At 47.9% G+C, this 27350-nt stretch overlaps 1 protein-coding gene across 2 annotated transcripts in view; it reads right to left on the bottom strand.

The window, feature by feature from the left end:
* DSCAML1 (DS cell adhesion molecule like 1) overlaps positions 1-27350 on the bottom strand; it is a 339830-nt gene that overhangs the window by 31517 nt on the left and 280963 nt on the right. For both annotated transcript variants that reach the window (XM_036104458.2, XM_078058936.1), the window contains exons 12-17: positions 26076-26275; positions 25313-25409; positions 24545-24673; positions 9013-9180; positions 7633-7703; positions 2516-2756 (exon numbers count right to left, since the gene is read on the bottom strand). In XM_036104458.2, the coding sequence (XP_035960351.2) occupies positions 2516-2756; positions 7633-7703; positions 9013-9180; positions 24545-24673; positions 25313-25409; positions 26076-26275 (906 nt within the window). The remainder of the gene's footprint in view (positions 1-2515; positions 2757-7632; positions 7704-9012; positions 9181-24544; positions 24674-25312; positions 25410-26075; positions 26276-27350) is intronic.

Here is a 27350-nt window from a genome sequence, read left to right as displayed (position 1 = left end):
GGACCCAGTGTAATAAACTAATACAGATCGCCCGTTCGAACAAAATGAAGGTAATATAATTATGGAAAAGACACTATTGCTAAAGCAGGGGCCCTTGAATACCCCAGGAGGAGTGCTAATATTGCCAGGAAACGATCAGGATCTGACAGGCTAACGAGGGCCTTAATTAAGTATGAAAAACTGCTGAGCAAATGCTGCTGGAAACTTCTTCCCTCTCTCCTCTTTTGTTTTGAAAATGACTCTACAGCCCGTGCTGATCTCTCCCTGTTGGAAATTCTAGGTCCCCCACCCCCGGAGCCGGGGAGGTGGTGCCCTGCTGGAGGCCTGGCCTGGCTCTTTCCTGGGCCGGCCCTGGTGGACGGCAGAAAGTATGTGGCCGGCCATGGCGGTGTGGGCCCGGGGCAGCTGTCCCCTTGGACACGCCTTCCCCGGGCATCCTGGGTCCGCGTCACTTGGTCCTACATCCAGCCTTGCTCCCAAGCGAGAGACAATGGGGCAAAGGAGAAGGAGTATGGGATTCAGGGTCTGACCTGGATTTTGAGCCCAGGCTCTGTTCTTTAGGTGACAGGTGATCCTGGACAGGCTACTTAGCTCCCTCGAAACTGGGCTTCTTGTATGGGTTAATGCCCTAGCTGTTGGCGCTGTGGGTCTCACAGGCAGGGGCCCCCTGTGCCAGTACCCGGGAATTTCTCTGAAATGTAAAATTAATTCAACGGGCTAAAGCAGGAGCTGAGGGGAGGTGGGGGGAGGGCCCAGCAATCTGTTTACAGCCCTCCAGAAGGTTCTGATACACACTCAGGTTTGAGAACCACTGGGTTAGAGCACCACTTGGGATGAGTACTACTGGTGTGAAGAGGTAACAGGTGGATCCCCTCCCCCCAGCCAGGCCTGTGGCCAGCATCGCGGAGGGCTGGAGTCGGTGTGGAATGACGGAGGGGGAGGGGCACTGGTTGTCTTCTGGCCCCTCACATCCCTCCCCCGGGGGTTCTCTGTGCCCCTCTGCTTGCTATGTGCCTTTCCCTCTTTCTGTGTTCTCCCATTCCCCAGGGACTCAGTGCTTCATCCCAAAGCCCAGCTTGGGCCCTGGAGCCACTGAATGAGAATCTTGGGAGATGAAGCCAGGGCATCGGTATTTTTTTAAAGCGCCCCAGATAATTCCAATTTGCAGCCAAAGTTAAGGCCCACTGGTATGAGCTAATCTACTTCCAGGTGTTTCTGATCTGATGTATCCTTCCTCCCAAGGGTGTCTACGTTTTCAGAGAAGATGAACTACGGAGAAGGCATTGCTTAACCTAAATTCCAGAATGACTCCCCCCACCCCCTACCTCTCCCAACTCAGGACTTTAACTCACAACCCTGAGATCAAGACCTGAGCTGAGATCAAGAGTTGGTTGCTTACACCTGGGTGGCTCAGTCAGTTAAGCATCTGCCTTTGGCTCAGGTCATGATCCCGGGGACCAGGGATCAAGTCCCGCATCAGGCTCCTTGCTCAGCGGGGAGCCTGCTTCTCCCTCTGCCTGCCGCTCCCCCTGCTCGTGCTCGCTCGCTCTCTCTCTCCCTGACAAATAAATAAGTAAAATCTTAAAAAAAAAAAAAAGTTGGACACTTAACCTACTGAGCCACCCAGGTGCCCCAAGGAATGACTTTCTAACGGTGGAATGCTGGGTATTCTGTTGGCATTATGCCCTCGGGACGGTGAGTCCCCTCCCTCTGCTGGGGCAGGGTCAGACGCAGCAACGGTTTTAATCTCAGACTCTGGTTTTGGGTTAGGGCGTCAGGAAAGAAGCTTAGGAGGACGCTCTGCTTCTTTTGTCTGCTCTTTGGGGGCTGCAGGCCTCAAGGGCCACGTCTCCTCTTTCAGCCCGGCACAGGCTCAGGTAGAGCTGGCCCTTCTCTGTGCTTGGAGAGCAGGCACACCCCTGCTTCCTCCTAGCCCTGTCCTCCTGAAAACTGGGCCCTGTCATTTACTCATCAGAGTGTGGGTCCTCTCTAGTCCTCAAAGAATCACGTTTTAAGCAGTGGGCTCTAAAGCATCCACCACATGGATCTTGGAATTTCTTAGCCCCTGTCTCATCTCCGGCCCCTCAAATAGGTAGTGGACAGGTTCCAGCCCAGAAGTACAAAGGTAACTTGGGTTCTGCCCCTTTTCCGACCTGCAGGTTGTGAGGGAGGAGAAACAGGACCAGGGTGTAGAGGAAAAGGGCCTGGGGAGAGAGATGAGCGAGGGCCAGAATGAGGGAGCAACACGGCTGGAGAGTCAGGTGGGTGACAGGCGGGGCTCAGATGGGCAGAGCATCAGCCAGCAATGGATAGAGTGTTGGCCAGTGGATTGAGAGGCCTGGGGGTGCTCGAGGGACCAGCATCTCTTGAGGAGCCAGTGGGCAAGAGGAGATGGAGTGATCCAGGGAGCCCGTGTGCCTCCCCGGACTGTGACGGGGCCCAGGAGCAGTGGAGGGCCCCGAGTCCTCGCTGGCAGCCCTGGCTCGCACCCCCCACCCTGTGCTGGTGCCCTCACCATCCTCCAGGGTGGTGGCATTGATCTCGCTGGATGAGGGCCCTGTGCCAGCCCGATTGAAGGCCTGGACCACCACCCCATATTGGGCGAACTTCTTGAGGTTGTCCAGGGTGTAGACCTCACTGTCCCCGGTGGCTTTCATCTCCACGATGCTATATTGTCCGTTGCTGCCAGGGCTGTTCTCCCTGTAGCCAATCTGGTAGCCCCGTATGACGCCATTCTGCAGCTCCTTCTTGGGCGCCTGCGAGTGGGGTGGGGGAGGGGAGACAAAGACACAGTGGGGCTCTGAGATGATGCTCTGAAAGCCAAAGTCAGATCATGTCCCTCTTCTGTTCCCAACACTCCAAAGGCTCCCATCTCTCTTGGGGTGAAAACCAAAGCTCTTATAAACACAACGTAACCCTATACGATCTGACCCCTGTTAGCTCTTGGGTGCATCTCCTCTTCCCCATGCTTCCCCTGCTCCAACATACTGGCCTCTCGTGGTTCACACTGGGCCCATCTCCATTTCAGGGGGAACGCTCTTTCCTTGGGTAGCCACACAGCTTCCCTCTTCACCTCTGTGGTGTCCTTGCTGAAACGCCCCTGTCTCAATGAGGCCTTCCTCACTCTCTTTATGTAAGATTGCTCCCTGCCCTCTGTTCCGTATTCCTTACATTTCTTCCTGGTCCCCATCACCTCTTGGACCCACCTTTTCTTCCCCATGCTTTCTTTTTCGCCATTGCGCTTAGCACCACCGGACACTATTTATTTTACTTATGTGTCCATCTGTTCCCATTAGAATGTAAACACCATGAGGATGAAAAATGTTGTCTGTTTTGTTTGCTCTTTGCTGTATTCTCACTGTCTAGAATGATGGCTGATATGTAGCAAGCCTTCAATCCACAGTCACTGAGTGAATGAATGAATGAATGACTAGGGGTATCATTTGACATGGGCTCAGGAGCCTGGGAGAAATGGAACAGTACACAAAAAGTAACCAGCTGGAGAGGGAGATGAGCAATCAGCTTGAATAAAAAGAGAGCCCCAAGATAGCACATCATAACCCTCTAGGACAGCTACTGTCAAAAAATGGAAAACGACAAGTGTTGGTGACCATGTGGGCAAACTGGACTCTCGCACTGCTGGTGGGAATGCAAACTGGTGCAGCTGCCATGGACAACAAAGTTAAACACAGAATTACCATATGATCCAGCAGTTCCACTCCTCGGTACATACCCCAAAGAAGTGAAAGTGGAGACTCAGACAGGGACTTGCACACCCAAGTTCACGGCAGCGTTATTATTCATAAGAGCCAAAAGGTGGAAGCAACCCAAGTGTCCATTGATGAATGAATGGATAAAAAAAATGTGGTCTATAAATGCAATGGAATATTATTTAGCCTGACACTTAGCCTATTATTCAGCCAGAATGGAATTCGGACACAGGCTACCACGCGGCTGACCCTTGAAAACATCATGCTAAGTGAAATAAGCCAGACACAAAAGGACAAATGATGTATTATCCAGTTTCTATGGGGTCCCTAGAACAGTCACATTCACAGAGTCAGAAAGGAGACTAGAAGTTTCCAGGGGCTGGGGCAGGGAGGGGGGTACTTATCAGGGCACAGAATTTCTCTTTGGGATCCTGAGAAAGTTCTGGAGGTGGATGGCGGTGATGATTGTACAACTAACGGTGAATGTACTTTATGTCACTGAACTGTGCACTTAGGCGTGGATAAAACGGTAAATTTTATGTCAATAAAATGGTACATACATTTTACTACAATTTAAAAAAAAAAAAGAGTCCTTGACTTTGGTGTGTGCCCAGCCCTTTGGAGCATGTAGCTAGAATGCCCCGGACATCATGGCTAGGGGCTGGGGTGTGTGGGGGCCGAGGCCTGAAGCCAGCCCCCAGATGGAGGGACAGAGGTGGACAGGACACGTGGTAAGAAGGGGGCATTTTGGAGCTCTGGCTAGGCTGGTGGGAATGAAGGACTGACCCTAGTCAGCTGGAAGAACAGCCAGAACTCAATGGCATGAGTCTGGGGGCTAGAAAACATACTCTTATCCAAAGCTTCAACCTTGATACACAACCAGACACACACACACACACACACACACCCACACAATCCTGATACATCTCACATCCGGAACCACGAACACACACATCCGGACCCATCAAAGCAAACATCCTGATCTGCTTACCTACGTACAGTCAGATAGATTTAGACTCACAGATAGAAACTGACTCCTTGAGCAAGCAGACTTGCCCATCTATAAATTGAGAGAGAGCACCCACCCCGGTGCATATAAAAACAACTTGAATCAGGGTTTTAAAGACAATGAAGTTAATTGAAAAGCCCACCTTTTATTATACTAAAAAATAGTGAGATAAAAAACAATTAAGTTAGTAAAACAGCCCCACTGTTTTTTTTTTAATTCAATGAATGTTGTAAATGAACTGCATTTACACTCACTGTTAACTCAATAAAATGAAGTTTTTAATTTAACATAATTGTTTTGAACTCACTAAATAGGTGTGCGTGCGTGTGTATTTAATTGACTTGACTTTTTGTTAATGCCTGAATAATGTTTCTCTGCACTTGGGCAGTCCTGTTTGCTAGTTTGTAAGTGAGCAAATTCCTGAATTCTCGTATCTGCCCATGTATACCTACACACACACACTCACACGCACACACACACACACATACACAGACATCTATTATAGACACAAACATATCTTCAAGAGTGATACCCCGTCTTCACAATGATGGATACTCTCGTGTTACACACACACATCCATATTGCCACGTACTGATATATACAACACACATGTCCACGTGACCAGAGCCATCTCTACCATGATGATGATATACACCTGTGCAGAGCACCACATAACATACATCAACATATACTGACAGAGGTCTTGGATGGGCATCCAGGCACACCCTGCTATATCCATATATATATATATTCACATATTAATACAAATCTTGACAAATCTTCCTTCCCTCCCTCCCTCTTCTCTCTTTCTTTCTTCCTGTCTCTCTCTCTCCTCCCCTCCACTGCTCCCCTCAACCCCAACAGGCACACTCAGGATTTAAATCAATCTTAACAATATTTCTCTGAAGCATTAAGAAATCAATAGGGCTGATTGCAAATTTATGTCATAAAGCAGTGGCGATCCATCTCACAGAAAGTGTCTTAAAATGAAGTGACTTATCTTTCAAGTGAATCTTTATTTTTCATTAATCTGTTTCTTGGTGTTAAAAAAAATCCCCTGAGAAGTCAGGCCAAAATTTATTGATGGGCTGGTTCATTCTGAAGTTCTAACTTTCTAATCAATTTTATTTTTCATTACGAGACTTCGGAGAAATAAATCTGATTCTAAATTTTTATCGACCTCCTGGTCTGAGCTTTGTAGCCAAATGGCTCAGTGTTTTACATATGTATTCATTCCCTGCCCCCACCTCCTGGCTCCTAGAGTATTCCTAGGACATGGGTCCAGAACCAGGATGCAGACAGACTTGGGGTTATAGACTCTAGGCTTCACCCCCTGTTTCTGAGGGAAGCCCTGGAGACCAGATCCGAATCTGAAGGGGAACCATGGCTCTGGGCATCTGCTAGGTGGGCTGTTTCCCAGGAACGACCAATGGCCCAGCCTGTGCCCCATTTCCATCCTGGTCATTTCTCTAGGGAAGGAAGGAACCAGGCTCTGCTGTGTGTGTGTGTGTGTGTGCACGCGCGCGCACACACACACACACACACACGAGTGTAGTCTTCTTAAGGATAATATCACTAAGCCCTTCTGTTGAAAGGCACAGAGGAGGACTGAAGTGCCTGAGCTTTTCCCATCAGAAGTTAGAGCCAGAAAATGACCTTGGAGGTCTGATCCCAGCTGCGGACGAGGCATCCCCCCAAGCCTCACTGTTGAGATGGGAATGGTCCGAGAAGAACATGTACGGGCCCTAAGAAAGCTCTCTGTTCCTGAGCTCCATGCAGTGGGCTGGGGCTCTGGACCACGTAGCAGGGGCAGCTGCAGGCAGAGCTGGCAGAGGGAGAAGCAGGCTCCCCGCGGAGCAGGGAGCCCGATGCGGGGCTTGATCCCAGGCCCCTGGGATCATGACCTGAGCCGAAGGCAGACGCTGAACGCCGGAGCCACCCAGGCACCCCTGGACCGCATACATTTAAGTTCCGCCTCTCTCACTACTTGAATGGCTGTGGGCAAGTCACCTTGCATCTCTCTGCCACGCCCTCCTCTGATGGATGGGGATACAAACACCTCTTCTGGCCCCCGTCCAGGAACAGAGGGTCAGACAAGTGAGTGTAGGAAAATACTGGAAGCCTGGAAGCTGAGTGCAACAGGCAGCCGTCAGTACCGGCGGCCCTCGTGTGCCCAGGGCGGGGATGTGGCAGTGAGGCTAGAGTTTTCCAGGACAGGATTTACTGATCCTGCTCAACGTTATTCTGATCTGTTTCTCTGCCCAGCTGTGGGAACTCTTCTAAGGGTTTTCTTAAGTGACAGGGTCTTCTGATACCCTGTAGAGTTCACAGGTCTCTACCCCTTCGAAATGGTTGCAGAACAGACTGGTCTGTTTTTTCCGCAGTTCATCCACCCCCAGAGGAAGGGAGGGCAGTTATTTTCACTCTGGTTTTATAGAGGAGGAAACTGAGGCCTGAAAACACCAAGACTCCTGTGTGCGGCCTCACAGAAAAAATGGAGGGTCATATCACCATACCTCCTGGCTCCAGTCACAGGGCCAAGACGAGGGGGAGACCCTGTCCTGTCATCTCCCATTGTCCACAGGGCCCCCTTGAACTTTGTACAAAATCAAATCCAACTCCTGACCTATTACAACATGTGGGGTTGGGAAGAGAGGCCAGTGTGGTGGAAAAATCGTCTTCCCCTCCTTGGCATCGCCGAGTTCTGAGAGCCGAGGTAAAGAGAGTGGTGGGGGGACCCAACCCTTCTTCCTCCTGTCTTTCCTCTCCTCTGACCTCACCTGTTTAGCAAAAAACAGGCATGAGAATTCTCAGAGACTAGAGACTAGCAAGCTTGCTGGGGCTTCACTCCTGAGTTGAGGAGGGAGGAGGGATGGAGGCAGTTAGCAGGGAAATGCTCTTGCTCTCGCTTACCTTCCAGGTCACTTGGATACTCTGTGAGGTTACTGGCTGCAAGGTGACATCCATGGGGGGCCCATCGGGAGCTGGTGGATGGAGAAACAACATTACAAGTCAAGTCTTGGAAGAAAAGAGTCCTAGGTCCTCACTCTCATCCTCCTGAGCTGGAGAATTGCTAGGGAACAGAGGAAAAGCTCATACACAAAAGCAGAGAACCTTCAACTGAGCCCCCTGACACAACCGCAGGGCTTACAGTTCCTCTCCTTTCTCCACGATTTGCTTAAAACAGCAAACAATGACAATGAAATATTACTATATATCCGGCAGACCGGCAACAATTTTTAAAAAGTTTGATAGTCTCAAGTGTAGGCAAGGGTGTGTCGGGGCAGGAATTCTTATATATACCCGCCATGGGAAAGCAAACTGGCTCCGTACTTTGGAAGACATTTTGGCATTCTTGGTTAAAGGTAGAAGTATGCTCATCTGATGACTTTGTAATTCTGCAACTACTTAGATTCCATAGAGAACTCGCAAACCTCTGTAAGGGTACCGGTACAAAAATGTTCACAGCTCCAAACTGTCAACGACCCAAATGTCCATCTCTATGAAAATAGACCAAGAGGCTGAGGTTATACGGCAAGGAATACCACCCAGCACTGAAAATGCACAAATGATGAAACTCACAAAAACAGTATCGATCAAAACAAGGAAGACACAGAAAAATATGTCAAGAATAATTTCATGAATACATGCCACTGGGAAATAAGCAAAACTAAACTATATGCTTTATGTGTATATACATTGTAGTGACAGTGTAGGAAAGAAAAGCAAGAAGGGCTACTGGTTACTTTATGGGGAGGAACGGGAAGCTCTGGTCGGGAAGGGGAATGGGGAGGACCCCTGGCATGCTGGCAATTGATAGTGAGTGTGGGTTATACTAGTTTTTACTTTATTTTTATTTGTAAAGTTGCACACATATATTATATGTACTTTTGGTATTATTTTATATTTTACAATAACAGGAGAAACTATAAGGAGAGAAAGCTTGTTTAAACTTTCAGACAAAATCCAAGACAAAGGTCACGGAAATTAATACAGGGCACTAGTACTCTGCCCTTTGCAGATCTAGCAGATCTGTCCTTTCTAGACAGGCTGGAGCCAGGGGAGTGAGAAAGAACCATGAACAGCTCCCCAAAGCCCAGCATCTACAACTCCACCTGGAAAAGGTCAAACAGAAGAGCCTCCAATGATCCAGAGGCAAACACAAATAAATACTTGGGATCTCTCCTTCCCTCTTGTATTGCAAGCCCACCATCAGTGGACAGGGTGGGTGTGGGCCTCAGATGGGCCTGATCCCCAGGGCCATGGGAAAGAACCACAAGGCCAGGTACTCACCAGCCTCCTCGGTGCTGATGGTGAGCTCTTTGCTCGGCTCGCTGCGGCCAATCTTGTTGAAGGAGTACATGCGGATACTGTACACAGATGCTGGGTGCAAGTCCACGATGTTGGCCTGGTTGATGGTGGGGGAGATGTTGCGTGTGGACTGCTTGAAGTCCCAGGAGTCTGGAGAGAGAGCACCCATTTCAAACCATGGCCAGGAAAACCCCGCAAACCTTCCCCAGCCTCAAGTCTCAATCTCCACTGTGGGACCCAGAAGAGGTCCAGCTCTACACAGACAGCAGCGAGAAGGCCCAGGCCTTAACAACTTCACAAAGAGTGCAAGGATTTTGTTCCATGAAGCTCAAAGAGACCAAGGGATGCCTGAGAATGTGAGCAGCAAATGCCCTGCCTCTCCTCTGCCCTGGGCCAGCTTGTGAGTTCAAGCCCCAGACGGGGGTCAGACGATATGTTTCCCAAGGCCCCTTCCAAGATCCCCATTTGCTTGCTAGCCCTAAGGGTGTGATTAGCCAGTGCCCTTCTTCCTGGCCTCCCACACCACATCAGTGACCTGTTGTAGCCATGAGATCCCTATCCACCCAGTGCCAAGGGTGAAGCCAAGTCTTCTCCCCCTTTTTCCTTCTGTACATGCCTCCATGGCTCTTTTCCTTGTTCACTTGTGTGGTGGTGGTCTTGAGTGTTACTTGGTCTTCGAGGGGACACACCGAGTGCCAGAGTCCCCAGCCCAAACCCTACCCTCTTTCTCTCACCGGCAGGAGAATGCTGAGTCTTTAGGGTCAGGAGCCAACAGAGAGATGAGCATGCTCCTGGTTCACCCAAGGGGACTGGCAGCCCATTCCAGGGCTGTTTAACAAAATTGTAGAAAGTGAAAAATACCAGATAAATGCCACTCAGGAATACTGTGACATTAAACATTCTTCCTCTCCAGAGGAATCCAGTCATTCATTCGCTATATTTTTTGCTGTGCACCTACCGGGGGATTCCCAAGAAAAATGGGAAGGGCTTGCAGTTACAGCAATGTCTCAGCTAGGATCTTCCAAACCCAGAATTCATAACTAGATTACTTTATTGGCACTTCACTTTGAAAAGAAAAAAAGGCAAAGCACGAGAAAAAAAAGCTGATAGTAGGGCTTAAAAATCTTCTCGGGGCATGTCCTGATGTCACTATTCAGTCTAATTTTCCATGCCTTTTAAATCCACAGTAGAGGATCCTGAAAATTCTCAGTAGAAAAGATTAAATTGCATTCACTGCTGTTTAATCCCTAGAACAGGAGAGGAGGCAAGCATATTCTAGAAAGGCTGTTAGGAAGACTTCTTTTCCTTTTTTAAAAAAGGCTTAAACCTGACAAATCAGTTCACCAGAAGGGACTATACCATATGCCTTCAGATTCTGGTTAATTGAGGTCTTGATGGTTTTCAAAACACCACTTTTAGCTGCATAGGCTCGGCATCTGTGAAGGGCACTGGCCCAGCTCCCCATCTGCAGTTTTGCATTTAATTCTTTGGTTTTATGAGCCAAAGTCACAAATGCCAGGCTGCGGATGCTCAGAAACACATTATTTTCTCCTTGTCTTTTAAAACATCCCAGCCACCCAGAGAGTCACTCTGTGGCTGGCAGAGTTGCAAATATGTGCTCCTACCTGCTGTGGGTACCTCTTCGATTTGGGAGGGAATGGACTAGCAACATGGTGGCGGGCGTTCATTTCTCTCTGTGGCCTCCCGGGAGCGGGTGCCAGCTCACACACACATCATACTTGATTTGCCCATGTTTATAGGAGAGGGACAGTAATCACGAGTCAGTGAGTTCATTTTTGATGAGGGCAGGCAGAGGGAGGAGGCCCACATGATGTGCCTGAACACAGAGGGGCTAAGAGAAAAGATGCACCAGTATATATACATTTCATTAAAAGAGACCTGCTCTCCATATTGGTAAGGAAGTCTTGCGAGTATTTAAATGCATGATCAGAGTTACAAACCATGGGAGGTGTTGTGGATTGAAATTTACATAAAACTGACATTTTCTTCACAATAGGTTCAGATTATTATTTCCTCATTTCTTTTTACCAGTATCACAGCAGTGATAACGTGTCCCTCTGTGTGCTTGAGTCACCTGGTACCGATTTGTCCCATTACAGTGGATGTTGACCTCGATCACTTAGGTGCTCTTGTCAGCTTCCTCCACTTACTATGAAGTTACTATTTCCCCCCCTGTCATTAATGAGGGTCTTAGAGGGCTTCACTGAGAGATGTGAATAAACCATCACATTCTCTTCTTAGTTTCTCTTTGCTTTGCAAAATGAAGTCTGTCACTTTTGTTTACGTGGAGATGCCGGCTTTTGCAGGTTGGGATTTTAGTCCATCAGGCCTCGGGCCAGTCCATTATATTCCACACTCATGTCACCGACATACTCTTCTTTATTACTTCTTTGCATTTTCAAAAAAAAGTCTACAAGAATCGCATTATTAATGTATGTCAAGTGTGTTAAGTTTCTAAAATATCACTCAGCACACGATACAAATTTTCAAAGAAATAGAAGACTCAGAAAAACTGCTCTAACGTATTTTATCTCAAGGTGTTCATCTCCCTAGTGTGTTTGCAAAACACAAAGAATATAATCCAAAAATAGATTTATAAGATTTACACAATTGAAAATAATCTTGATTTCATGGACAGGAAAATTTTCTTCTCTATCACTTCTCGTGTGTACATAGTTCCTATTTTTATATATGTCTATGTGCATAAAATGTTAACGTTATTTGATTCATTCTTTCTTGTTACCTTCTTAACATGTTTCTATTATTCTTCTCAGTTAACAGAAACTGCTACAGACATTCATTAGGGCTGTCTCTGTGTATTGGTCTGTGTTCTTTTCAGATAAATTCTAGTTAAGATACATTGGAGTAAAACCCGGGCTTTCCCATTTACTGGATATTTGACAAAATATTCTCATAAAAGAGGAAAGGTAATATTATTATTCTCAGATTATTTATGTGGTTCATGCATTAATATATAAAAAACTGGTAGAAAGATATGTGGTGTATAGTAGATTTTCAAAAAGGTTTGTTGCTGCTATGTTCACGATCCTATTAGGCCTGTAAATTCCATATAACCTTTTCATTGGACCAGAGACATTGGCGTCACTGGTTAAAAATGAGCTGGTTAAAAATGTGGAAACTCAGGTCCCACCCCAGAACTCCTGAGCTAGGTAGAATCTGGATGTTTCCAAGGTCTCCAGTGTGTTCCCTATGCATTAAAATTTGAGTACACCTCTAACTCACCATAACTTTCCCATCCCAGAAATACACACCATTTATCCTATAGGATATAAATATAACATTCAGAAATGTGTATGCCTGTGTTGGGGCCTTAATTTTTTAATTTATCTTCCAGAAAAATATAGTCTCCACAGTGGTTTTCGTGGACCATGTGTCATCTTCTTTCCTCAGAGTTAGAGAATATTACTGTGTAAAAAATGATCTTATTGGATAATTTAGGACATTCTCCTAAGTCCCAGTGAGTTCTCATAAGTCTCTGGTTTCATCTTGATTGGATAATTTAGGACACTCTCCTAAGTCCCAATGAGTTCTCGTAAGTCTCTGGTTTCATCTTGGGTCAAATGATGAGCTCTGTCTATGGGCACCTGGTGACTTGTTTTGAGATCCAGGGACGGCTGCCATTCAGGGATGTGGCTGGAGAGGTGTCTCATAAAGAGCGGGGAGTGTACAAGGATGTCATGTTGGAGAACTTACAGGAACCTGGCCTCTGTGGGTGAGGAAAACGTCCCCCAGGAATGCCCAGTCCACTCTCCGGGGGTTTGGCCCCATTGTTTGTGGCATGTCTCCTGGGAGCTTCAGCATCCTACGACAGAGTTTCAGATACCTGCTTTCAAGGACATACTGGGAGTTTGTTGGTATAGAAAAGGAAGACTTCGTGATCCTTCATCATAACTTTAAGCTTCATCTTTCCTGAGGTAACCTACATCCTTTACTCAAGATTAGTCGTAATTCTATAAATTCAGTGGCATAACATATTGTTGCCCCCATCTTAACGTCCAGTTTCCACACCTTATTTCTGACCCAGTAATACTTAGAAGTGGAACTCAGGATCTGAAATGTTTACTGTCCTAGCAACAGTAAAGGTGCCATCAGAAAACAGTGTTTTGGGAAATCATATCCTAGAATATTCTAATATCCTACAATGTCCTCTCTTCTCACCTGAGCACAACACTGGATTGGAGATTGGGAAATCTCCAGCCAAACTCATGTTCCTTTTTTTAAGAAACAGGCTTTGCTGTCTGTAAGCCAAACCTGGTTCCCTTTCTGGAGCAAAAGAAGGAGCCCTGGAATGTGAGGAGAAAGGAGATAGGGGCCACACACCCAGCTGGGTGGGAGTGGGGCCAAGGGTCACAGAGGAAGCCAGACCTTAAAATATGGTTTGGGAAGGTCTGCTTTAATGGAAATGGTTTTTAAGACACCTATGTTTTCTGTTGCTGTCACAGAGGGACATCTGCCCAACTTTTATTGTCTCTTAGAAACCTCCGGGCATCTCCTTCTGCTCAGTGGTCTTCCGCCACATTCACACTGAGGCCCCAAAACCCCTTGGACTGTGAGGGCCGGCATGATCTGGCTGCCGTTCTGTCGCTCGTGGGGGCCTGGGAAAATCTGTGCATGCTTCCTAGGAATTCCATGCTAAGCCATTTTTAGAGTTCTGCGTTGCCTCCATGTAAGAATTGGAGAGGGAAGTGGTTGAGATAGTGGGATTTGGTTTAGAAATCCCAAGAACACTGGAGACAGGTATCATGCGTGTTCTCCTGAGTCACTTCCAATCCTGTGGAGGCTTCAGATAGGACCCTCCAAGGTTCAGACTCAGGGATTTCATTATGTCACAATGCACCTCCTTAGAATGAGAAAATCGAATCTTCCTCTGTTCCACTTTGAAATTTCCTTGTTCTTTGTAGGAACTAACTTGGGAATTTCAAGTCTCAGGGTCCTGGGATCAAGTCCTGTGTTGGGCTCCGTGCTCAGTAGGGAGTCTGCTTCTCCCTCTCTCTCTGCCTCTGCCCTTCCCCCTGCTCGTGCTCTCTCTCTCTCTCTCAAATAATTAAATAAAATCTTAAAAAAAAAAAAAGAAGTTTCAAGTCTATACGCACCAGTTCCTCAACAGTAATAGAGTTTTATATATCTATTCACCTCATAGAATTCTTTCTTTTATTGAGGTATAATTGACATATAATATATTAATTTCAGGTGTATGGCATAACGATTTGATATTTACATACATTGTGACATTGTGCAGTGATCACTACTTTAAGTTAGCTACTGTCACCATTTTTCCTTTTCTTTTCTTCCTTTCTTTTCTTTTCTTTCTTTCTTGTTCTTTCTTTCTTTTTTTTTAATGTAGGCTCCACACCCAGCATGGAGCCCAACTTGGGGCTCGAACTCACAGCTGTGAGATCAAGAGTCAGATGCTCAACTGACTGAGCCACTCAGGTGCCCCCAAAATTTTCTGCGTATGATGAGAACCCTCAACATTTAGTCTCTAAGCAACTTTTAAACATGCGATACAATATTATTGTCTATAGTCACCATGCTGTACATTACATCCCCATGACTTATTTATTTTATGACTGGAAATATATACCCCCTGATGTCCTTCCCGCATTTCATCCATCCTCAGAACCCTTCCCCTCTGGTAACCACCAGTCAGTTCCCTGCATCTATGAGGTTTATTATGTGTTTGTTTTGTTTTCAAGTGAAATCATATGGTATTCGTCTTTTTTTCTGTCTGACCTATTTCACTTAGCATAATACCCTCCAGGTCCACCCATGTTGTTGCAAATGGCAAGATTTCACTCTTTTTATGGCTGAGTAATATTCCATTGTGTGTGTGCATGTGTGTGTGGGTGTGTGTCGCACATCTTCTTTATCCATTCATTTATCAATGGACTTAGGTTTCTTCCATCTCTTGGCTATTGTAAATAATGCTGCAATGAATATAGGGGTGCATAAATATTTTCAAATCAGTATTTTTGTTTCCTTGGATAAATGCCTAGAAGTGGAATTGCTGAATCATATAATAATTCTACTTTCAAATTTTTGAGAAACCTCCATACTGTTTTCCATAGTGGCTGCAGCAATTTATAGTCTCACCAACAGTGTAAGAAGGTTCCCTTGTTCTTCACATCTTTGCCAACACTTGTTATTTCTTGTTTATTCAATTCTTTGAAGGCTGAGGGAGGTGGGGAAGCTGCAGAAGAAAAATCTCAAGCTTGTAGAGGTTGGTTCATGAGGTTTAAGGAAAGAAGTAATCTCTATAAAAGTGCAAGGTGAAGCAGCAAGGGCTGATGTAGAAGCTACAGCAAGTTCTCCAGAAGATCTAGCTCAGATAGTCAGTGAAGGTGGCTCCACTAGACGACAGATATTTCAGTGTAGATGAAACGGTGATCTATTGGAAGATGCCATCTAGGACTTTCATAGCGAGAGAGGGGAAGTCAATGCCCAGGTTCAAAGCTTCAAAGGACAGGCTGACTCTCTGGTTAGGGGCTTAATGATCCTGGTGACTTTAAGTTGAAGTCACTGCTCATTTAACATCCCCCAATCCTAGGGCCCTTAAGAATTATGCTAGGGGTGACTGGGTGGCTGAGTTGGTTAAGTGTCCAACTCTTGGTCTCAGCTCAGGTCTTGATCTCAGGGTTGTGAATTCAAGCCCCATATTGGGCTCCATGCTGGGTGTGGAGCCTACTTAAAAAAAAAAAATTATGCTAAATCTACTCTTTCTGTGCTCTATAAATGGAACAACAAAGCCTGGATGCTGGCATATCTGTTTATAACAGGGTTTGCTGAATATTTTAAGCCCACTGTTGAGACTTACTGCTCAGAAAAAAGATTTCTTTCAAAATATTACTGTTCATTGACAATGCACCTGACAAGAGATCTGACGGAGATGTACAATGAATGTAGTTTTCATGCCTGCGAACACAACATCCATTCTGCAGCCCGTGGATCAAGGAGTTATTTCGACTTTCGAGTCTTGTTATTTTAAGACATATATTTCACAAGGCTATAGATGCCATAGATAGTGATTCCTTTGATGGATCTGAGCACAGTAAATAGAAAATCTTCCAGAAAGAATTCACCATTCTAGAAGCCAGTAAGAACATTGATGATTCATGGGAAGAGGTGAAAATACCAACATTAACAGGAGTTGGGAAGAATTTGATTGCAACCCATATGTAGACTTTGAGGGGTTCAAGACTTCAGTGGAGGAAGTACCTGCAAATGTGGTGGAAACAGCAAGAGAACTAGAATCAGAAGTGGAGCCTGAAGATGGGACTGAACTGCTCCAATCTCATGATAAAACTTGAATAGATGAAGAGTTGCTTCTTACAGATGAGCAAAGAAACTGGTTTCTTGAGATAGAATCTACTCCTGGGGAAGATTCTGTGGAGACTGTTGAAGTGACAACAAAAGAGTTAGAATATTACATAAACATAGCTGATAAAGCAGTGGCAGGTTTGAGAGGATGGACTCCAATTCTGAAAGAAGTTCTACTGTGGGTAAAATGCTATCAAACAGCATCGCATGCTACAGAGAGATGGTTTGTGAAAGGAAGAGCCCATTGAAGTGGCAGACTTCATTGTTGTCTTATTTTAAGAACTTGCCCCAGCCGCCCCAGCCTTCAGCAACCTCCACGCTGATGAGTCAGCAGCCGTTGAGACCGAGGCAGGACCCTCCACCAGCAAAAAGATTATGACTTGCTGAAAACTCAAATAATGGCTAGCACTTTTTTTTTTTTTTTACAATAATTGTTTTTAAAAATATAATGCTCTTGCACACTTAAAAGACTACAGTATAGTATATGCATCACTTTTATATGCACTGCTTTATCTTGGTGATCTGAACCAGCAATATCTCCCAGGTATGCCTATAATTATTGATAAACATGTACTTATTGCCACGTGTTAATTGTTTTCCACCTGTTCCGTAGTTTTTCTCTATTCCTTCTTTTGCTCTCTTCACTTGTGGTTTGATGACTTTCTTTAGTGGTGTGCTTAAATTCTTTTCTCATGATCTCTTGCATTTTATTTTGTGTATCCCTTAACTAATTATTGTAGTTCTAGATATTTTTACGACTTCTCTTTTAGCCTTCATACTAGCTTTATAAGTGATTAATCCACTACATTTACTATATGTTTACCTTTACCAGTGAGATTTTCACTTTGATATGTTCTCCTGTTATTAATTAGTACCCTTTCTCTTCAGCTTGAAGAAGTCCCTTTAACATTTGTTGTAAGACCAGTTTGGTGGTGATGAACTCATTTAGCTTTTACTTGTCTGGGTAACTCTTTGTCTCTCCTTCAATTCTGAATGATAACCTTGCCAGGCAGAGTATTCTTGGTTGGAATTTTTTTTCCCCTTTGGCACTTTGACTACACCATGCTGCTCCCTTTCGGCCCACAAAGTTTCTGAGGAATCTGCTGATAGTTTTATGGGGTTTCCCTTGTATATAACACGTTGTTTTTCTCTTGCTGCTTTAAAGATTTTTCCCTTTATCTTTAGTTTTTGACATTTTAATTACAATGTGTCTTGTTGTGGGTCTCTTTGGGTTTATCTTATCTGGAACTTTCTGGGCTGCCTGGATCTGGATGTCTGTTTCCCTACCCAGGTTAGGGAAGTTTTCAGCCATTATTACTTCAATTAAGTTTTCTGCCCATTTATTTCTTCTTGAGGAGCCCTGTAATGTGAGTGTTACTCTGCTTGCTACTGTTCCATAGGTCCCTTAAGTTATCTTCACGTTTACAAATTCTCTTATCTTTTTGCTGCTCTGTTTGGGAGAGTTACACTGCCCTGTCTTCCAGGTCACTGATCCTTTCTTCTGCATTGTCTAGTCTCCTGCTGAATCCCTCTAGTGTGTTCTTCAGCTCTGTGACTTCTGTTTGGTACTTTTAAAATATTTTCTGTCTCTTTGTTGAAGCCCTCACTGCGTTCATCCATTCTTCTCCTAAGTTCTATGAGCATGTTTAAGACCATTATTTTGAACTCTTTATCAGGTAAGTTATTTACCTCCATTTCATTAAGCTTTTCTTTCTGGGATTTTTGTGTGTGTGTGTGTTCTTTTCATTTGGAACATATCCGTTTCTTCATTTTGCTTGACTGTCTGTGTTTTTTTCTATGTATTAGGTAAAATGGCCACCTCTTCCTGTCTTGAAGGAGTGGTCTTATGCAGGAGATGAACCAGATTGTTTCACCTTGCCCTAGCCCTTGGTTGTTGTCTCTTGAACCTTTGTGATTGTCTAAGCAAAGTTTATTCTTGATAGGTCCCAGTTGTTGAGGGTGTGCCAAGACCTTCAGTGTTCCAGAGGGAGGGATCTTAGCACCTGCTGACTTTCAGGCTGATTGGAAGCCAGACTCTCAGACAGCAGCTTTTAAAGTATACAAATACATACAGTTCTATGGGACCACAATCACAAACCCTGCTGACCTCCAGACCAGGTCATCTGGAGGTGTCCACTTGGCAACAGTTGCAAAAAATCAAGACTCCAGACAAGTGTATGAGCTCCTTTCTGGGATGTACTAGTGAGCTGTAGTGAGGCCAAGGGAAAGCACAAAGGTGGCATTCCCCCAGCCCACATTCCCTTAGAACATTTCGGTAGTCTCTAGATGTGACCTGAAGCCTGCCCCTCAGGTTGAAGTTCCAGGACAAGTAAGTAGGCCTTTTTCACAGGAAGACTGGGGTATGTTTCAGTCTGCTGTCTGTGTAGTATCCTGGGGGTGAGAGCCTGCCAAGAATTATCTCTCCGATTGTTTCAGAAGTGCTAATATTTACCAAGCATCTGTGATGCACCAGGTGTGGTCTGGACAATGTAAACATTCACCATTTACTCCTCACACCCCCTCATGATGTCAGCACTGTATCTCAATGGTATAGGTGACCCCATGTCACCAAGACGAATTTCTCACTTGGCCTCTCAAGTGTTCAACACTTGAACCTCTCCCTTCCTCTTGAAACACTCTTTCCTTGGCTTCCCTGATAAAACACTCTCTGGTTTTTCTCTTGTGTTTTGGACTATTTTTTCTCTCTCTTCATTGCAGATGCATCTTCCCTACCCTACCATTAATGGTTAGATGGAGTTCTTCCAGGCTCCATCTTAGGTTCTCCTTCTCTCACTTCATAGACTTTCCCCACACTTGGCTTCTATTTCCATCTATACACAGATTAACTCAAAGATTTGTGTCCAGCTGGATGTCTCCTTTGAACTCAAGATTTTTATAGCCAACTGTTTCCTTGACATCTCTTGGATGTTTCAAAGACGTCCACAGTTAACATGTCCAAGACAGAAGTCTTGACCATACATCCTATAAACCCACTGCCTTCCCGGGGTCCCTATCTCAGGAAATGGGATCATGGTATGCTAGGTGTTATTCTTGACTCTTCTCTCTATCAAGTCTTATAGCTTTTGTGTTCCATGTATCTTTTGAATCTCTCCATTTCTCTCCATCTCTATCCCTGCCCCAGGCCAAGCCACTGTCATCTCTCACTTGGACCAGGAAAGTAACATCCTAACTAGCTAGCCTCCCAGAACCCACTCTGTGCCCCCTTCCATCTGTTCTCCATACTGCAGCTGTCATTCATCCCACAAATATGATCAAGCACTTCTTACAGGCCAAACACTATTTTGGCATTGAGAGTGGTCTCCTCTAACACAAATCTGATACTGCCATCCCCTTGCATAAAACTCTTCAACAGTTTTTCCTAGCTCTTGGGATAACAACGAAATTTCTTTACATAACCCCAGGCCCTGCAACATCTGGCTTGTGTATAACTTTCTGGCTTTATCTTTTACCACTCTTTTCCTCTGAACTCCTACGGCATTTACAGCCCTCTTCATTGTCTGGGGCTTGTTGTTTCAGCAGCAACTACCCAAGGAGATGCTAAGCTCCCTGAAGGCAGGAGCCATGTCTAAATCTTTGCCTGTCTCCCTCACTTGGCATGTGCTGGGCACTTACAACCCACTGTTGATGTTAGATCAGAGCCCCTTTTTGTCCTTTACTTTGGACTTGGAGTTCCTCTGCATTTTGTAGTCACAATAAATACCCTTGCCTTTCCTTTCCTTTCCTTTCCACACTCAGCCGCCAACCACAGGAGGGTGGCCCCCTTTTCTCTTGTAAAAACCAATCGTTTGCAGGTGGATTTGACCTTGCATTCCCAAATTATCTTTGATGTTGGCTCAAAAACTCTCTCCCCACAGCCCTCCCAGGCTAATGCATCAGAGTCAAATCTGAAGGCCTCTAGCTGATTTTCCAAACTTGATCACTGCCATCTCTCTGACCCTGAATAGCTTAAATTAGGGGCCCTATTTTCTTCTCTTTCTTTTTCAGCTCTCTCAGAGTACTGAGCTGGCTTTGGCGAATATTGTCTCTTTTAATATTCCTTTTCATATGAGCCCAGCTTACCCAGATTAACATATTTCATTAAGGGCTCTCTTTCCCTTTCTTCATCAAAGGGTTTCTGATGCAAAATATTCTTCTTAAAAAAATAAGGCAGTGGCTGGGGAGATCTCAGTGCCTTCTACCCTGTGGGCTGCTTGCCAGGAGGGGACCTGGAGCCTCTGGTTTTTTAGGAGATACATTTGCTGTAGAGGGGGAGCAGCTTGGACAAAAGCCACATCTGGAGCGTTTAGTTGTCTGCGCCTGGGAAACAAATCCATTCTGCATCTCTGACTTCCTCCTTGCATCACGGCCCTAAGCGCCCCCTCCCACCCCCCATGGCAATCTTTCTGCAGCACAGAGAGGAGGTTCCCTGGGTCACAACGACAGCTCACAACATCCCAACACCAGTCCCTCCAACAGCCACGCTCCAGCACACACAGAACGACAGAGCGCACCAGGCAGGCTCACCCCATGGTGGCCGGCAGCTCGCACCATGAAGCTGCCTTCTGGGCTTGGAGGGCCATCCTCAATGAACCCATCCCTGCTCCTTGCTTGGGGAACAGAAGCGAAATGTAGTGTCTGCATTTTTAAAACTGCACCGCGCCATCTGATAGATTTGTGTGGACGGTGCTATTTATCATTCAGCATTCATGTATTATTACTCTGCTGCCTGGGGCCAGGAGAAGTCAGCGTGAGCGGGATGGTTTAGAAAGGGCAGACTTGGTAATTTCCCTTGGAAAATTAGCACAATGAGCAACATGGCAGAAAATGTGGCAAAGACAAAACTGTGGCAAAGAAGGGGGTCAGGAGCAGCTGGTCCGGACCCAGCATGGGTGTGGTCCAGGGCAGGAGGAAGAGAGAGGGAGGGAGAACAGAGGCACGGAGCGGACACCCATGGAGAGTTAGGATGTGCCAGGCTCTGTGCTAAGCCCTTCCACATAAGTCCTCACACTCTCTTAATCCTTACAACCACCCTGAGAATGACCTGCTATTGGCCCCATTTGATAGATAAAGAGATGTCCAAAGTAGCTTGCTAAAGATCACAAAGCTCCGACACTTGGTCAACCCAAGTCTTCTGCTTTGAGAATTGTTCTTGTTCCACTATTCCATGTGTGGAAGAAGATCTATTTACACACACACACACACACACATACACGCACGCGCCCAGCCCCCTCCTTCCTTTGAGTCACCCATCTGTTCCCTAGGATACCTTTTTCAGTTATCATGTAATATAGTTTGTGGTATGTTACATGTGATTGGATAGTGCTTTATAATGGTTCTGAAGGCATGTGTGTGCGTGCGCGCATGCGTGCATGTGTGTGTGTACACAGTGCATGTTCTCACTCCGACCGCACTGTAAGCTCCAAGAGCAACACTCTGCCTCTTAATTCTTTTTCTTCCCCTACCACATGGCTACGGCATGATTTTACTGGCACTCAGTCCATGTTGCCGACTGACAGACATCTATTTCAGCCTGCAAGCCCCACAGGACTAGAGATTGCCACATGAGGTATGTGAGTTAGAAAGGAGGGAGGAACTCACTTTTATGAAAGGTTTACCGTAGCCCTGTGCTGGATGCTTTCTTTCATTCTCAAAACAATCCCGCAAGGCAGGCACTACGATTCCCACCTTGCAGGAACGCCCACCGGGATAGGGGACGGGTGCCCACCGGGGTGGGATAGTCTGGAGCAGTTCGATGCAAAGGTAGGGCAAAGGACCAGGCAGCTGCCCCATGCTCTTGATCCCACGATTGATTTTTTTCACAGGTGCAAAGCCCTCATTAAAGGGAGAGTCTTCGTTACCCCTCCCTCCACTCTGCCCACCCGTCCTGGGACCTCCAGCTCTGGGGTAGGGTATGGAAGTTGCTCATCTTGCAGGAGAGCCCAAGGGGGTTGGGGAAGACATGGATGTGCCCCAAAAACAGCGCCTTTCCTGCCCGCCTCTCTGGCCCTGCTCTCCAGACGTGGGAGGTTCTCAGCTTCGCCCGGCTCTGTGGTGCCCCAGGAAAGGTCTGCACACCTTAGAGCGTGGTCCGTGGGGGCGAGCAGGCTTGGGGCAGCATGGGGGAGGAGGGCAGGGAGGCAGTTACAAGGAGCCAGGGGGCAGGGGTGCGAGTGACCGCCCAGGCGCCCACTCCCACCTCCGACAACGAGGAGCAGAGCCCGCTGGCCATGGCAAGCTGACGGGGAGCTGGAGCGTGCACCGCCACATGGGGACGTGGGCCTGCAGACCTGTCTGGTTCCAGGCCAGCCTCAGGAAGTCTTGAGGCATGAGATGGACACAGTCAGCCTCCTCTCCCTCTAGGCCCTGTGTCTCTGCTGAGGCCCCGCTGCTCCTCACCTCTCTCCCTGCTGCAGCCCTGCAACAGTCTCCTTGCTCCCAGAGGCTTCTCGTTCTTCCACAGACACCGGATGAATCTTTCCAGGCTGCCATGGTACCCAAATCTCTCTCTGGGAGCTCAGACACTGTCAGTGGCTCTCAGTGACCTTCCCCAACAAAGTAAAACTCAGCCCAGAGGCCCCCTCCCAACCTGGCCCCAGAACACATTTAGTCCGATTGCCCAAGAACTATATCCGAGAGCCCTCTGTGCCCCACTTGGGCTCTGCCCTTCCCCTTTCCTTGAATCCAGGCCCATCACCTCTCAGTCCTCAAGTCCTAGCTCTCAGTGCAGCATCTACAGGGACAGGAGAGACGTTTCCCCAGTGCCCCTGTGAGTGGTGGCCTCTCCTCTCACCACCTTCTTCCCGCACTCAGGGTGGACTCCTGGGTGGCTGGCTGCCGCCTGACTTTCTCCCCAGCCAGACCGTAAGCTTCTGAGGGCAGCTGTAGAAGCCTGTTTCAGAGATGTAGAACCTTGTAGAACCCTGTAGAGCCGTGTATCAGAGGTGACTGACCCCAGTGTCCTGGACAGAACTGCTTCTCAAGAGGTGAATATGCAACTCAGAGGTTTGCTTTGCTGTATCTGACTCACTCAGCAGCGCTCTGCTGAGTGCCTACCACGTGGTGGGCCATGTGCCAGGTGCTGGGAAGATGGCAGGGACCGGGACTTTGTCCCTCCAGAGGGGAGGACACCTAGCCAGCCACTGACCACGTGCTGTGCTAAGGGCCAGAGGAAGGGTCTGGAAGGCCTTGGGGGAAACAGAACCTTGGATCTACCCCAAGACCTGGAAAATGAGCTGGAGTTGGTGGCGGAAGCGGGGCTGGGGAGGGCTGAGTGCTCCAGACCCCTTTTTGGCATTTGATTTTTAAATTGTTTTGAAAAGCTTATATAGGCTTATGTGAATTTGAAAGGTACAAAAGCATCCAGAAGGAGGAGTAGGGTTTCCCCTCACTTGCATGTTGTCAGGGCCCCCTAGGTGCCCTCTCGGGACGCCCCATGGCCCATTCTTCACATACCTTCCAGAGACAGTCACACAGATAACAAACACGAGCCCCTGCAGCTCTTTTGTGGCTTGGTCCACTCCGGGCCTCTTGTCCGCTCTGAGGCCCCCTCCTTGCCATTCCTGCCGCTTGACAATGGGGCCCCCATTTCCCTGGAGACCTGGGGGCCTGTCATTAAGTGTTCCACAGGGCCTCACAGTGGCAGGCAGCTCATGGGAGCTAGCGAGGGTCCCAGGGGAGGGCTCTGAAAGGCTACCGGGAGGACAAAACTTAGATCTAGGCTTTTCCATCCACCAGAGACCAGCAAGGACCAGCTCTCTGACCCCCAAGCATTCCCATCATCCCAAACCAGGAATGCCCAGATGACCTAGTCAAACCCATGATGTCTCTGACCCCACAGACACAGCCCATAGCCCCTTAGCTCTGGGCCTTCCCATTGCTTTAAGTCAGACCACCTTGTGGAGCTTGGTCCAGGGACAATCCTGGAAAGAAGGGACTGGCACTCTCTCCCCATCAATTGGGGTTCCATCTGCCCCTCTCACAGAATTCTTAGCCCAACCAGAGTCCCTCCCTTAGGAAGCCACAGGGGCTCATACACTGGTGGGTGCTGGCGTGTTTGCCTTAGATGGGCAGCTCAGAGGCTCAGGGACTGTCCTGCTGGAAGGGCACAGGCAGGGCATGGGCACAAGGGCTGTGGAGGGCTGAGCCTTCACCCTACCTGATTTGTTCTTGTATTCAATGTCGAAGCCCGTGATGATGCTGTTCCCATCGAATCGCTGGGTCCAGCGCAGGTTCATGCTCCGGGCCTTCACCTCCCGGATCTCTAGCTCTGGGGGGTCAGGGGGCTCTGGGGAGTGGCACATGGAAGGAGCAGAAGTGAGGACGGCAGCAGAGAGCTTGGCCCCCTGCCTATCTCCAGAGAAGACCAGGGTTCTGCTATATCCCTGGGGGTTGGGGACAACTGTGGTCTACCCAAGAGTCCTGAACCTTGGGGTCTGGGCAAGGTGGGACTGGGAGGCCCAGCAGCAGGGCTCAGAGCCAGAAGGGGGCCAAGCTTGGTCTCCTGCTTTGTTACCCTCTCTTCCTTGGCCTGGGGGAGGACAGGTCCTCTTGAGGGATTTCCTCTGACCTGAGAGGCTGCTTGTCCTCCATGAAGAGCTCCCAACTTTTCCCAGCTCGACTTTCCCTTCTCTCATCTCCTCCAGCGTCTGGGCCCACAAACCCAGATACCTCCACTTCTGGAAGCAGCAATGTGTTCTACAGTGATGGTGGCCATTGTAAACCTTGTTGTCTGAAATGTGCCTGGAAGGGCCCTTATTGCCCCACTCTGGCCAGAAGGGAGAGTGGACGAAGGCTCTTCCCAAAGGCCATTTCCCATCATCCTCCACCACGGCTTGGGTGATGCCCCTGTTCTTGAGGTGGAGTTAGCAGTGGGGACCTGGCTCCCTGCGGAAGGGGTAAGGAATGGTGGGGCAGGTGAGGGTACCTTGCACAGTGAGTTGGATCAAGCCCCGGTCCTCCCCATATGAGTTGATGGCATGGCAGCTGAAGAACACAGAGTCCCCACGGTCAGCTGGCTTGAGCTGGGAGGTGGCCAGCAGGGGCAGGAGGATGGGGAGAGAGGGAGGAAATGGGGAGAGTGTTTTAGAACTTGTCTGCTGAAGCAGGCCCACTCTCGTGGGGATAAGCAAGGCCACTTCTTCTGGGAGGGGGACCCATAAGGGGCTTTGTCAAGGGCTCCTCGTCCCAGAAAGTTCCAAGGATGGAGGTTGGAAGAGTCCAGGCATGAAGGGGCTGAGGGGGTCCAGGAAGAAGAAAGAAAGGAGCTGAGGGGTCCCAGGAGAGAGGGGAAAGGGGGCTGAGGGGTCCAGGAGGGAGGAAAAAGGGGGCTGAGGGGTCTCAGGAGGGAGGGAATGGCTGAGGGTCTCATGACAAGGGGAGGAACTGAGGAGTCCCAGAGGGAGGGAGGAGCTGAGGGGTCCAGGAGGGAGGATGGAGACCAGGGGTTCCAGAAAAGGGAGAAGGGCTGAGGGTTCCACACATTTAATGGCTGTGGGGTTGTCAGGAAAGAGACATAGTGAGGTTCTAAGGCAGAGGTTCCTGAATAGGCAGGAAAGGGAAGGTGTTTTGGGGGTTAGGGGAGGGGCTCCCAGATCCCCATTTACCTCCATTAGATATAGATGTAAAACTGTGGGATCCCCACTTTCTGAAATTTGGGGTCCCCCTGAGACTGGGACATGGTCGCTCACCTTCAACGTGGAGACAACCTCGTCACCGTTGTCCTTGGTGGTGATGGCGTACCGCATGACTCGGTCGGGGTCGATAACCGTGTCCCCCTTCTCCCAGCGGATGATGATGGGCCGCTCACCCCGCGCTGTGCAGTTGAGCTCCTTCGCGTGACCCTTGATGGCGATGGTGGTGTTGGGGTGGGAGGTGATCATGGCTGGGACTGGGGAGGGGAGGAGGTGCAGGAGGCCCCAGTAAGGGGGGAGGCCAGGCTGGGGGAGGGGCGTGTGCCCTGCGCAGAGCCCCCCCTCCATTGCCCCTCCCCGCAGAGCGCCTCAGCCCCAGGGACAGGGTCCAATAAAAGTTGTGGGGTGGTGCTGTAAGAAACCCCACTGGCCTGTCTCCCTTTCCCCTTCCCCACCCATGACTGGAGTGGCCTCTCTCTTCTCCAGGGATTCTCATATTCCATGGACCCCTCTCCAGAATGCTTTAAAATGCACAATATACATAGAATTACAAAGGAAACCAGATATATTGAAGTACGGTTATACAAATATTAAAAACCTTCAAAAGCAAACTTTTCATATGGTATATCACATATCAATATATGTTTTTTATTACTCTTTATCAAATACGATCTAGTGCTGAGCTTAGAGCAGCACGATGCTGTAACAGCGATGAGCACGAGTGCTATGTGGAGACACGTGCAGGAACTGCGGTGTGAAAACATCTGTGGATTTCTCCGGGCGAGAGCCCCAGGTCCTGCTGCCGCCGGGCTTTGTTGTTTATATTCAAAATGGAAGGAAATACTACATTTCAGTTATAAGTTAGTGGAAGAAAAGGTGTGCCCTCTTTTCTGACCCCAATTCATGGACTCCTTGAATCAGATTCATGGACTTTCTTTGGGGGTGGTCTCTGGACCCTGGGTTAGGAGCCCTGCTCTAAAGCACTGGGGCCTCTGCTTTGTGTTCATGGCTCAGGCTCTCTCCATGGCTCTGGCTCAGCTGGTTTGCTCCTCTCAAACTGCTGAGAAACTCCCCTGTTCTTCCAAACAAAATGCAACAGAAAAGCGTGGCGAGCATCTCCACGATTAAAGTCCCCCCGGCAGTGCTAACCGGTCTGTGACCCTCCCCACCGCCACCTCTACCACTGACCTGGGAAAATCATCATGAAACAACCAGGGCCCCAGGGGGCCATCAGGACACCCCTCCCACTGCCCTGAAAAGAAGCTTCTAGATCTTGACCCTCTTCTGGGCCTGAGCACCTTGCAGCAGCAGCAGCAGGAGGAGAGTAGCAGA

Source organism: Halichoerus grypus, chromosome 11 (genome assembly GCF_964656455.1).
Source record: "Halichoerus grypus chromosome 11, mHalGry1.hap1.1, whole genome shotgun sequence".
In the NCBI taxonomy this organism is placed as follows: Eukaryota; Metazoa; Chordata; class Mammalia; order Carnivora; family Phocidae; genus Halichoerus; species Halichoerus grypus.
The sequence above is the reverse complement of the archived record's forward strand: the minus strand, read 5'-3'. Positions and strand labels throughout refer to the sequence as shown.